A 12068-nucleotide genomic window follows, 5' to 3' on the forward strand; every position below is an offset into this window, starting at 1 on the left:
ATCGGGGTCTTTATGGTGGTCTACCTGGATGACATTCTGGTTTTCTCTCCAGATCTGGCTCCCATCATGAACATCTCCGTCTTATTTTATCTCGTCTACGAAAAAATTCTTAATTTGCTAAGTTGGAAAAATTTATTTTTTGTGTGCAAAAAAATTTGTTTTTGGGTTATGTGGTCACTCCGTTAGATGTCCAGATGGATCCGGGTAAGGTTCAGGCGATTACGGATTGGGTCCGACCCACTAACTTGAAAGCCCTTCAGCGATTTCTGGGTTTTGCCAATTATTACAGGGATTTTATCAGGAATTTTTCCATAATCGCCAAACCACTGACCATGCTAACTGGTCCCCTGCTGCGTATACTGCATTTGAAGAGCTTAAGAGGGCTTTCTCTTCTGCTCCTGTGTTAATTCAGCCAGATTATTCACGTCCCTTCGTGGTTGAAGAGGATGCTTCTGAGTTTGATGTGGGGGCAGTGTTATCTCAGGGGTCTGCTACTCTCACCAACCTCAGGCCTTGTGCATTTTTTTCTAAGAAATTTTCTTCTTGTTAAAGAAATTATGATATTGGAAACCGCGAGCTCCTGGCCATCAAATGGGCATTTGAAGTGTGGCGCCATTTTTTGGAGGGAGCTCTTCATCCGGTGACAGTGGTAACAGACCACAAAAATCTTGTGTACCTTGATAATGCCAAACGTCTGAATGCTCGTCAGGCCAGGTGGGCCTTGTTTTTCTCTCGCTTTAATTTTGTAGTCACCTACCGACCGGGTACAAAGAATGTAAAGGTAGATGCCTTATCCCGGAGTTTCGGTACCCCTGAGGTTTTTGAGTCTGAATCTGGTAAGATTTTACCACCAGGTATAGTACTGGCAGCTGTCTCCTCTCACCTCTCCTCTCAAATTCTTGCGGAACAAAATTCTGCTCCCAATGACCTTCCGGAAGGCAAATTGTTTGTTCCCCTCTCTTGTCGTTTCGGAGTGTTAGAGGAGACTCATTGCTCAGTGTTGGCAGGGCATCCAGGTGTTCGAGGTACTTCAGATTTACTGAAACGAAGTTATTGGTGGCCACGTATGACTAGTGACGTCTATGATTTTGTCCAAGCCTGTCAAGTCTGTGCGCGGGGAAAGACCCCCAGGAGACGTCCTGAGGGCCCTCTTCTTCCGCTCCCAGTACCAGATAGACCCTGGTCCAATCTCTCTATGGACTTTATTACTGATCTACCGCCATGCCAGGGGTGTACCGTCATCTGGGTGGTTGTGGATCAGTTCTCTAAAATGGGTCATTTCGTTCCATTAAAAAATCTACCTTCTGCTGAGGAGTTAGCTGATCTATTTATTCAGCATGTGGTTCGGCTCCATGGTATTCCTGATGAGGTGGTGTCTGACAGAGGGGTGCAGTTTGTATCGAAATTTTGGCGTGCTTTTTGTTCTAAATTGGAGGTTAAATTGTCTTTCTCCTCTGACTTTCACCCTGAAACGAATGGGAAGAGGGAGAGGATGAATCAAGAACTTATCCAATACGTTCGTCTCTTTATCTCTGACTGTCATCAGTGGGCTTCATATCTCCCATAAGCAGAATTTGCAATCAACAATCATACCAGCTCTTCCACACTCACATCACCTTTTATTGTAATTATGGTTTCCACCCCCGGTTTTCCTTCTCTTCTTCTTCTGTTTCTGATACCCCCGAGCAGAATCGAGAACCAACTTACTGTGCACAGTGTGGTCACGAGTTCAGCAGAACTTGCAAAAATCACAAAACCGAATGGTCCACCACTCCAAGAATAAACGTACAGTCTCAGAAACTTCCTTCTCTAAAATTTGCTCCTAGGTTTGTTGGTCCTTTTGCTATAACTATGTTATTAATCCTGTGTCCTTCAAGGTAGCGCTGCCGCCATTATGGCGTGTTCACAATACGTTTCATAAGAATTAGTTTAAACGTTATGTTGACCTTGTTATACCCCTCCCTGACCCTCCCTCTCTATCGGTTGTGGATGGAGACCTTGAATTTGAAGTGGAGAGAATTCTTGATTCAAGAAGGGTAAGGAATTCTCTACAATACCTGATCCATTGGAGAGGATTCGGTCCTGAGGATAGATCCTGGGTCCCTGCTAGGGATGTGCATGCACCCCGGTTAGTAAGATTGTTTCATCAAAGCTATCCGAGGAAACCATCTCTACGGTCTAAGGGTCCAGAGGCTGGGGGGGCGGGGTACTGTCAGGACTTGCGGCCAGGGCGTCCATGCCATTGGTCCTGTCTCTGACACTGAAAGTGATGTGGGTGCTCGCTCGCGTTCTCAATCATTAGCTGCACGCCAGAGAACGTGAGCATTTATTCATTGCCATGTTGTTCTGACCTGGTCACACCAGGGTTAGTTGTTCTCTGGAGTTCTCTTGCTCTCACCTGTGGGGGTGGGGTTTCCATATATATATGGGGTCTGGGATATGTGTATATATAATAAATTGGGGGTCTGGGATGTGTGTGTGTGTGTGTGTATGTATATATATATATTGGGGGTCTGGGATATGTATATATATATTGGGGGTCTGGGATATGTGTGTGTGTGTGTGTGTGTGTATATATATATATATATATATATATATATATATATATGGGGTCTGGGATATGTGTATATATAATAAATTGGGGGTCTGGGATGTGTGTGTGTGTGTGTGTGTATGTATATATATATATTGGGGGTCTGGGATATGTATGTATATATATATAAGGGGTCTGGGACATACGTGTGTGTGTATATGTATATATATATATATATATATATATATATATATATATATATATATATATATATACACAGTGGTACCTCGGTTCTCGAACTTAATTGGTTCCAGAAGGCAGTTTTAAAAACCGAGCAGTGTCTTCCCATAGGAAATAATGTAAATGTGATGAATTGGTTCCAGCAGCCGCCAATAATTCCATAGAATCCTCATTTATTACACTGTATACACTTTATTACTGTACAGGACATTAAACATAAGAAATGTTCATCAGAACCAGCAATTATAGTACAGTAGTCACCAACTCCTCACCCATCCTTTACTGTATAGCGTCCCCCCCCCCCCCATCCAAGCACTGTAATGTATGGGAGATGGTGGTGCACTGCCTGTACTACTACTGCACTGTATATGCACTCTAGCAGTCTTATACAGCACTGTACTGTATGTGAAGCCTCACCACTGCTTAACTCGCCATCCACGCTCTCAAAAACGTTCGAAAACCGAGCAAAGTTCGAATTCCAAACACTACTTCTGGGTAAATTTACGTTCAAATACCAAGCAGTTCGAGTTCCAAAGCGTTCGAAAACCGAGGTATTACTGTATGTATATATATATTAGGGGTCTAGGATATGTATATATATTATATATAATATTATTGGGGTCTGGGATATGTGTGTGTGTGTATATATGTGTGTGTGAATATATATATATATATATATATATATATATATATTATATTGGGGGTCTGGGATATATATATATATGTGTGTGTGTGTATTGGAGGTCATTGTCAGAATCCTTTACAAATACTTGGAGACAAATCTTTCCATTTATATCTATTGAACAGGAACAACTTGTGTATTGAGGAAAAAGTTTTCAGCCAGTCAGTTCTGGCCCGACTGCAGACAGTACAATGTGACCGTGTTTCAGTACATCGGGGAGCTGTGCCGCTATTTGTGTAAACAGCCCGTGGTAAGTCCGACATATTACTACTTATATCTGATGAGGTGTCCAACTACTGGGCCCCCTGCACACTCTACAATGAATCTGCAGAGTGGTCCAGAGCAGAGTGGTCCATAGCAGAGCAGAGTGGTCCATAGCAGAGCAGAGTGGTCCATAGCAGAGCAGAGTGGTCCATAGCAGAGCAGAGTGGTCCATAGCAGAGTGGTCCATAGCAGAGTGGTCCATAGCAGAGTGGTCCATAGCAGAGTGGTCCATAGCAGAGCAGAGTGGTCCACAGCAGAGTGGTCCATAGCAGAGTGGTCCATAGCAGAGTGGTCCATAGCAGAGTGGTCCATAGCAGAGTGGTCCATAGAAGAGTGGTCCAGAGCAGAGTGGTCCAGAGCAGAGTGGTCCAGAGCAGAGTGGTCCAGAGCAGAGTGGTCCATAGCAGAGTGGTCCATAGCAGAGTGGTCCATAGCAGAGTGGTCCATAGCAGAGTGGTCCATAGCAGAGTGGTCCATAGCAGAGCAGAGTGGTCCATAGCAGAGCGGAGTGGTCCATAGCAGAGCGGAGTGGTCCATAGCAGAGCGGAGTGGTCCATAGCAGAGCGGAGTGGTCCATAGCAGAGCGGAGTGGTCCATAGCAGAGCGGAGTGGTCCATAGCAGAGCGGTCCATAGCAGAGCGGTCCATAGCAGAGCGGTCCAGAGCAGAGTGGTCCATAGCAGAGTGGTCCATAGCAGAGTGGTCCATAGCAGAGTGGTCCATAGCAGAGTGGTCCATAGCAGAGTGGTCCATAGCAGAGTGGTCCATAGCAGAGTGGTCCATAGCAGAGCGGAGTGGTCCATAGCAGAGTGGTCCATAGCAGAGCAGAGTGGTCCATAGCAGAGCGGAGTGGTCCATAGCAGAGCGGAGTGGTCCATAGCAGAGCGGAGTGGTCCATAGCAGAGCGGAGTGGTCCATAGCAGAGCGGAGTGGTCCATAGCAGAGCGGTCCATAGCAGAGCGGTCCATAGCAGAGCGGTCCAGAGCAGAGCGGTCCATAGCAGAGTGGTCCATAGCAGAGTGGTCCATAGCAGAGTGGTCCATAGCAGAGTGGTCCATAGCAGAGTGGTCCATAGCAGAGCGGAGTGGTCCATAGCAGAGCGGAGTGGTCCATAGCAGAGCGGAGTGGTCCATAGCAGAGTGGTCCATAGCAGAGCGGTCCAGAGCAGAGCGGTCCATAGCAGAGCGGTCCATAGCAGAGCGGTCCATAGCAGAGCGGTCCATAGCAGAGTGGTCCATAGCAGAGTGGTCCATAGCAGAGTGGTCCATAGCAGAGTGGTCCATAGCAGAGTGGTCCATAGCAGAGTGGTCCATAGCAGAGTGGTCCATAGCAGAGTGGAGTGGTCCATAGCAGAGCGGAGTGGTCCATAGCAGAGCGGAGTGGTCCATAGCAGAGCGGAGTGGTCCATAGCAGAGCGGAGCGGTCCATAGCAGAGCGGAGCGGTCCATAGCAGAGCAGAGCGGTCCATAGCAGAGCAGAGCGGTCCATAGCAGAGCAGAGCGGTCCAGAGCAGAGCGGTCCAGAGCAGAGCGGTCCAGAGCAGAGCAGAGTGGTCCAGAGCAGAGTCGAGCATTTCCCTGGATCTCATAGAGAATGAATGGAGTCGGATGTGCATGCGCCATCTGCCTGTTCATTCTAACAGTAAACTAAAGGTCCTCTTACACTGAGCAATTATCATCAATTTGCACAATTGCGAGCACATTCAACGATTTTCTGCTCGTGTAAGTACAACTAAGGCTATGAACCAGAAATCATTTAATCGTGGTCTCTCCACATGCTCTCAAATCGGCCTTAAGTGATCTTAACGCAATCGTAAAAACTATTTTTTCTAATGATTTATCTGTTTGTCTAAACGTGGATCAGTGTAAAAACCGAATTGTCGCTTCAGAATCGTTAAACGATCAATTGAGCAATTTATCTCTTCATGTTGAAGGACCATTACTATTTGCTGGTATCCCAGCGTATTTCCTGAACGTGACTCTGAAACGTGACGTGCGTCCGGCCTCAGGACTCAGTAATAGGAAGGATATAGAGGAGACGTGACGTGCGTCCGGCCTCAGGACTCAGTAATAGGAAGGATATAGAGGAGACGTGACGTGCGTCCGGCCATAAGACTCAGTAATAGGAAGGATATAGAGGAGACGTGACGTGCGTCCGGCCTCAGGACTCAGTAATAGGAAGGATATAGAGGAGACGTGACGTGCGTCCGGCCTCAGGACTCAGTGATAGGAAGGATATAGAGGAGACCGTGACGTGCGTCCGGCCTCAGGACTCAGTAATAGGAAGGATATATATAGGAGACGTGACGTGCGTCCGGCCATAAGACTCAGTAATAGGAAGGATATAGAGGAGACGTGACGTGCGTCCGGCCATAAGACTCAGTAATAGGAGGGATATAGAGGAGACGTGACGTGCGTCCGGCCTCAGGACTCAGTAATAGGAAGGATATAGAGGAGACGTGACGTGCGTCCGGCCTCAGGACTCAGTAATAGGAGGGATATAGAGGAGACGTGACGTGCGTCCGGCCTCAGGACTCAGTAATAAGAAGGATATAGAGGATACGTGAGGTGCGTCCGGCCTCAGGACTCAGTAATAGGAGGGATATAGAGGAGACGTGACGTGCGTCCGGCCATAAGACTCAAAAATAGGAAGGATATAGAGGAGACGTGACGTGCGTCCGGCCTCAGGACTCAGTAATAGGAGGGATATAGAGGAGACGTGACGTGCGTCCGGCCTCAGGACTCAGTTATAGGAAGGATATAGAGGAGACGTGACGTGCGTCCAGCCTCAGGACTCAGTAATAGGAAGGATATAGAGGATACGTGAGGTGCGTCCGGCCTCAGGACTCAGAGATAGGAAGGATATAGAGGAGACGTGACGTGCGTCCGGCCATAAGACTCAGTAATAGGAAGGATATAGAGGAGACGTGACGTGCGTCCGGCCATAAGACTCAGTAATAGGAAGGATATAGAGGAGACGTGACGTGCGTCCGGCCTCAGGACTCAGTAATAGGAAGGATATAGAGGAGAAGTGACGTGCGTCCGGCCTCAGGACTCAGTAATAGGAAGGATATAGAGGAGACGTGACGTGCGTCCGGCCTCAGGACTCAGAGATAGGAGGGATATAGAGGAGACGTGACGTGCGTCCGGCCATAAGACTCAGTAATAGGAAGGATATAGAGGAGACGTGACGTGCGTCCGGCCACAGGACTCAGTAATAGGAAGGATATAGAGGAGACGTGACCGTGCGTCCGGCCTCAGGACTCAGTAATAGGAAGGATATAGAGGAGACGTGACGTGCGTCCGGCCTCAGGACTCAGTGATAGGAAGGATATAGAGGAGACGTGACGTGCGTCCGGCCATATGACTCAGTATAGGAAGGATATAGAGGAGACGTGACGTGCGTCCGGCCTCAGGACTCAGTAATAGGAAGGATATAGAGGAGACGTGACGTGCGTCCGGCCTCAGGACTCAGTAATAGGAGGGATATAGAGGAGACGTGACGTGCGTCCGGCCATAAGACTCAGTAATAGGAAGGATATAGAGGAGACGTGACGTGCGTCCGGCCATAAGACTCAGTAATAGGAAGGATATAGAGGAGATGTGACGTGCGTCCGGCCTCAGGACTCAGTAATAGGAAGGATATAGAGGAGACGTGACGTGCGTCCGGCCTCAGGACTCAGAGATAGGAAGGATATAGAGGAGACGTGACGTGCGTCCGGCCTCAGGACTAAGTAATAGGAAGGATATAGAGGAGACGTGACGTGCGTCCGGCCATAAGACTCTGTAATAGGAAGGATATAGAGGAGACGTGACGTGCGTCCGGCCTCAGGACTCAGAGATAGGAAGGATATAGAGGAGATGTGACGTGCGTCCGGCCTCAGGACTCAGTAATAGGAAGGATATAGAGGAGAACGTGACGTGCCGTCCGGCCTCAGGACTCAGTAATAGGAAGGATATAGAGGAGACGTGACGGCGTCCGGCCTCAGGACTCAGTAATAGGAAGGATATAGAGGAGACGTGACGTGCGTCCGGCCTCAGGACTCAGTAATAGGAAGGATATAGAGGAGATGTGACGTGCGTCCGGCCTCAGGACTCAGAGATAGGAGGGATATAGAGGAGACGTGACGTGCGTCCGGCCTCAGGACTCAGTAATAGGAAGGATATAGAGGAGACGTGACGTGCGTCCGGCCTCAGGACTCAGTAATAGGAAGGATATAGAGGAGACGTGACGTGCGTCCGGCCATAAGACTCAGTAATAGGAAGGATATAGAGGAGACGTGACGTGTGTCCAGCCTCAGGACTCAGTAATAGGAGGGATATAGAGGAGACGTGACGTGCGTCCGGCCTCAGGACTCAGAGATAGGAGGGATATAGAGGAGACGTGACGTGCGTCCGGCCTCAGGACTCAGTAATAGGAGGGATATAGAGGAGACGTGACGTGCGTCCGGCCATAAGACTCAGTAATAGGAAGGATATAGAGGAGACGTGACGTGCGTCCGGCCTCAGGACTCAGTAATAGGAAGGATATAGAGGAGACGTGACGTGCGTCCGGCCTCAGGACTCAGAGATAGGAGGGATATAGAGGAGACGTGACGTGCGTCCGGCCTCAGGACTCAGTAATAGGAAGGATATAGAGGAGACGTGACGTGCGTCCGGCCATAAGACTCAGTAATAGGAAGGATATAGAGGAGACGTGACGTGCGTCCGGCCTCAGGACTCAGTAATAGGAAGGATATAGAGGAGACGTGACGTGCGTCCGGCCTCAGGACTCAGAGATAGGAGGGATATAGAGGAGACGTGACGTGCGTCCGGCCATAAGACTCAGTAATAGGAAGGATATAGAGGAGACGTGACGTGCGTCCGGCCTCAGGACTCAGTAATAGGAAGGATATAGAAGAGACGTGACGTGCGTCCGGCCATAAGACTCAGTAATAGGAAGGATATAGAGGAGACGTGACGTGCGTCCAGCCTCAGGACTCAGTAATAGGAGGGATATAGAGGAGACGTGACGTGCGTCCGGCCTCAGGACTCAGTAATAGGAAGGATATAGAGGAGACGTGACGTGCGTCCGGCCTCAGGACTCAGTAATAGGAAGGATATAGAGGAGACGTGACGTGTGTCCGGCCATAAGACTCAGTAATAGGAAGGATATAGAGGAGACGTGACGTGCGTCCGGCCTCAGGACTCAGTAATAGGAAGGATATAGAGGAGACGTGACGTGCGTCCGGCCTCAGGACTCAGTAATAGGAAGGATATAGAGGAGACGTGACGTGCGTCCGGCCTCAGGACTCAGTAATAGGAAGGATATAGAGGAGACGTGACGTGCGTCCGGCCTCAGGACTCGGTAATAGGAGGGATATAGAGGAGACGTGTCGTGCGTCCGGCCTCAGGACTCAGAGATAGGAAGGATATAGAGGAGACGTGACGTGCGTCCGGCCTCAGGACTCAGTAATAGGAAGGATATAGAGGAGACGTGACGTGCGTCCGGCCATAAGACTCAGTAATAGGAAGGATATAGAGGAGACGTGACGTGCGTCCGGCCTCAGGACTCAGTAATAGGAAGGATATAGAGGAGACGTGACGTGCGTCCGGCCTCAGGACTCAGAGATAGGAAGGATATAGAGGAGACGTGATGTGCGTCCGGCCTCAGGACTCAGAGATAGGAAGGATATAGAGGAGACGTGACGTGCGTCCGGCCTCAGGACTCAGAGATAGGAAGGATATAGAGGAGACGTGACGTGCGTCCGGCCTCAGGACTCAGTAATAGGAAGGATATAGAGGAGACGTGACGTGCGTCCGGCCTCAGGACTCAGTAATAGGAAGGATATAGAGGAGACGTGACGTGCGTCCGGCCATAAGACTCAGTAATAGGAAGGATATAGAGGAGACCGTGACGTGCGTCCGGCCTCAGGACTCAGTAATAGGAAGGATATAGAGGAGACGTGACGTGCGTCCGGCCTCAGGAATCAGAGATAGGAGGGATATAGAGGAGACGTGACGTGCGTCCGGCCTCAGGACTCAGTAATAGGAGGGATATAGAGGAGACGTGACGTGCGTCCGGCCTCAGGACTCAGAGATAGGAGGGATATAGAGGAGACGTGACGTGCGTCCGGCCATAAGACTCAGTAATAGGAAGGATATAGAGGAGACGTGACGTGCGTCCGGCCTCAGGACTCAGTAATAGGAAGGATATAGAGGAGACGTGACGTGCGTCCGGCCATAAGACTCAGTAATAGGAAGGATATAGAGGAGACGTGACGTGCGTCCGGCCATAAGACTCAGTAATAGGAGGGATATAGAGGAGACGTGACCGTGCGTCCGGGCCTCAGGACTCAGAGATAGGAAGGATATAGAGGGAGACGTGACGTGCGTCCGACCTCAGGACTCAGTATATGGAAGGATATAGAGGAGACGTGGACGTGCGTCCGGCCTCAGGACTCAGTAATAGGAAGGATATAGAGGAGACGTGACCGTTGCGTCCGGCCCTCAGGACTCAGTAATAGGAAGGATATAGAGGAGACGTGACGTGCGTCCGGCCTAAAGACTCAGTAATAGGAAGGATATAGAGGAAGACGTGACGTGCGTACTGCCGGCCTCAGGACTCAGTAATAGGAAGGATATAGAGGAGACGTTGACGTGCGTCCGGCCTCAGGACTCAGTAATAGGAAGGATATAGAGAGACGTGACGTGCGTCCGGCCTCAGGACTCGGTAATAGGAGGGATATAGAGGAGACGTGTCGGTGCGTCCGGCTCAGGACTCAGAGATAGGAAGGATATAGAGGAGACGTGACGTGCGTCCGGCCTCAGGACTCAGTAATAGGAAGATATAGAGGAGACGTGACGTGCGTCCGGCCATAAGACTCAGTAATAGGAAGGATATAGAGGAGACGTGACGTGCGTCCGGCCTCAGGACTCAGTAATAGGAAGGATATAGAGGAGACGTGACGTGCGTCCGGCCTCAGGACTCAGTAATAGGGAGGGATATAGAGGAGACGTGACGTGCGTCCGTCCTCAGGACTCAGAGATAGGAGGGATATAGAGGAGACGTGACGTGCGTCCGGCCATAAGACTCAGTAATAGGAAGGATATAGAGGAGACGTGACGTGCGTCCGGCCATAAGACTCAGTAATAGGAAGGATATAGAGGAGACGTGACGTGCGTCCGGCCTCAGGACTCAGTAATAGGAAGGGATATAGAGGAGACGTGACGTGCGTCCGGCCTTCAGGACTCAGAGATAGGGAAGGATATAGAGGAGACGTGATGTGCGTCCGGCCTCAGGACTCAGAGATAGGAAGGATATAGAGGAGACGTGACGTGCGTCCGGACCTACAGGACTCAGAGATAGGAAGGATATAGAGGAGACGTGACGTGCGTCCGGCCTCAGGACTCAGTAATAGGAAGGATATAGAGGAGACGTGACGTGCGTCCGGCCATAAGACTCAGTAGTAGGAAGGATATAGAGGGGACGTGACGTGCGTCCGGCCTCAGGACTCAGTAATAGGAAGGATATAGAGGAGACGTGAAGTGCGTCCGGCCATAAGACTCAGTAATAGGAAGGATATAGAGGAGACGTGACGTTGCGTCCGGCCCTCAGGACTCAGTAATAGGAAGGATATAGAGGAGACGTGACGTGCGTTCCGGCCTCAGGAATCAGAGGATAGGAGGGATATAGAGGAGACGTGACGTGCGTCCTGCTCAGGACTCAGTAATAGGAGGGATATAGAGGAGACGTGACGTGCGTTCCGGCCCTCAGAGACTCAGTAATAGTAGGGATATAGAGGAGACGTGACGTGCGTCCGGCCATAGACTCAGTAATAGAAGGATATAGAGGAGACGTGACGTGCGTCCGGCCTCAGGACTCAGTAATAGGAGGATATAGAGGAGACGTGACGTGCGTCCGGCCATAAGACTCAGTAATAGGAAGGATATAGAGGAGACGTGACGTGCGTCCGGCCTCAGGACTCAGTAATAGGAAGGATATAGAGGAGACGTGACGTGCGTCCGGCCTCAGGACTCAGAGATAGGAAGGATATAGAGAGATGTGACGTGCGTCCGGCCATAAGAACTCAGTAATAGGAAGGATATAGAGGAGACGTGACGTGCGTTCCGGCCATCAGGACTCAGTAATAGGAAGGGATATAGAGGAGACGTGACGTGCGTCCGGCCATAAGACTCAGTAATAGGAAGGATATAGAGGAGACGTGACGTGCGTCCGGCCAAAGGACTCAGTAATAGGAAGGATATAGAGGAGACGTGACGTGGCGTCCGGCCTCAGACTCAGTAGATAGGAAGGATATAGAGGAGACGTGACGTGCGTCCGGCCTCAGGACTCAGAGATAGGAGGGATA

The 12068-nt window shown here is 50.0% G+C and overlaps 1 protein-coding gene across 2 annotated transcripts in view; it reads left to right on the forward strand.

The window, feature by feature from the left end:
* Positions 1 to 12068, forward strand: part of SLC27A6 (solute carrier family 27 member 6) — a 101012-nt gene that overhangs the window by 29892 nt on the left and 59052 nt on the right. For both annotated transcript variants that reach the window (XM_069960704.1, XM_069960705.1), the window contains one exon: positions 3581 to 3705. In XM_069960704.1, the coding sequence (XP_069816805.1) occupies positions 3581 to 3705 (125 nt within the window). The remainder of the gene's footprint in view (positions 1 to 3580; positions 3706 to 12068) is intronic.

The sequence above is a fragment of the Dendropsophus ebraccatus genome, chromosome 3, assembly GCF_027789765.1.
Source record: "Dendropsophus ebraccatus isolate aDenEbr1 chromosome 3, aDenEbr1.pat, whole genome shotgun sequence".
Taxonomy (NCBI): Eukaryota; Metazoa; Chordata; class Amphibia; order Anura; family Hylidae; genus Dendropsophus; species Dendropsophus ebraccatus.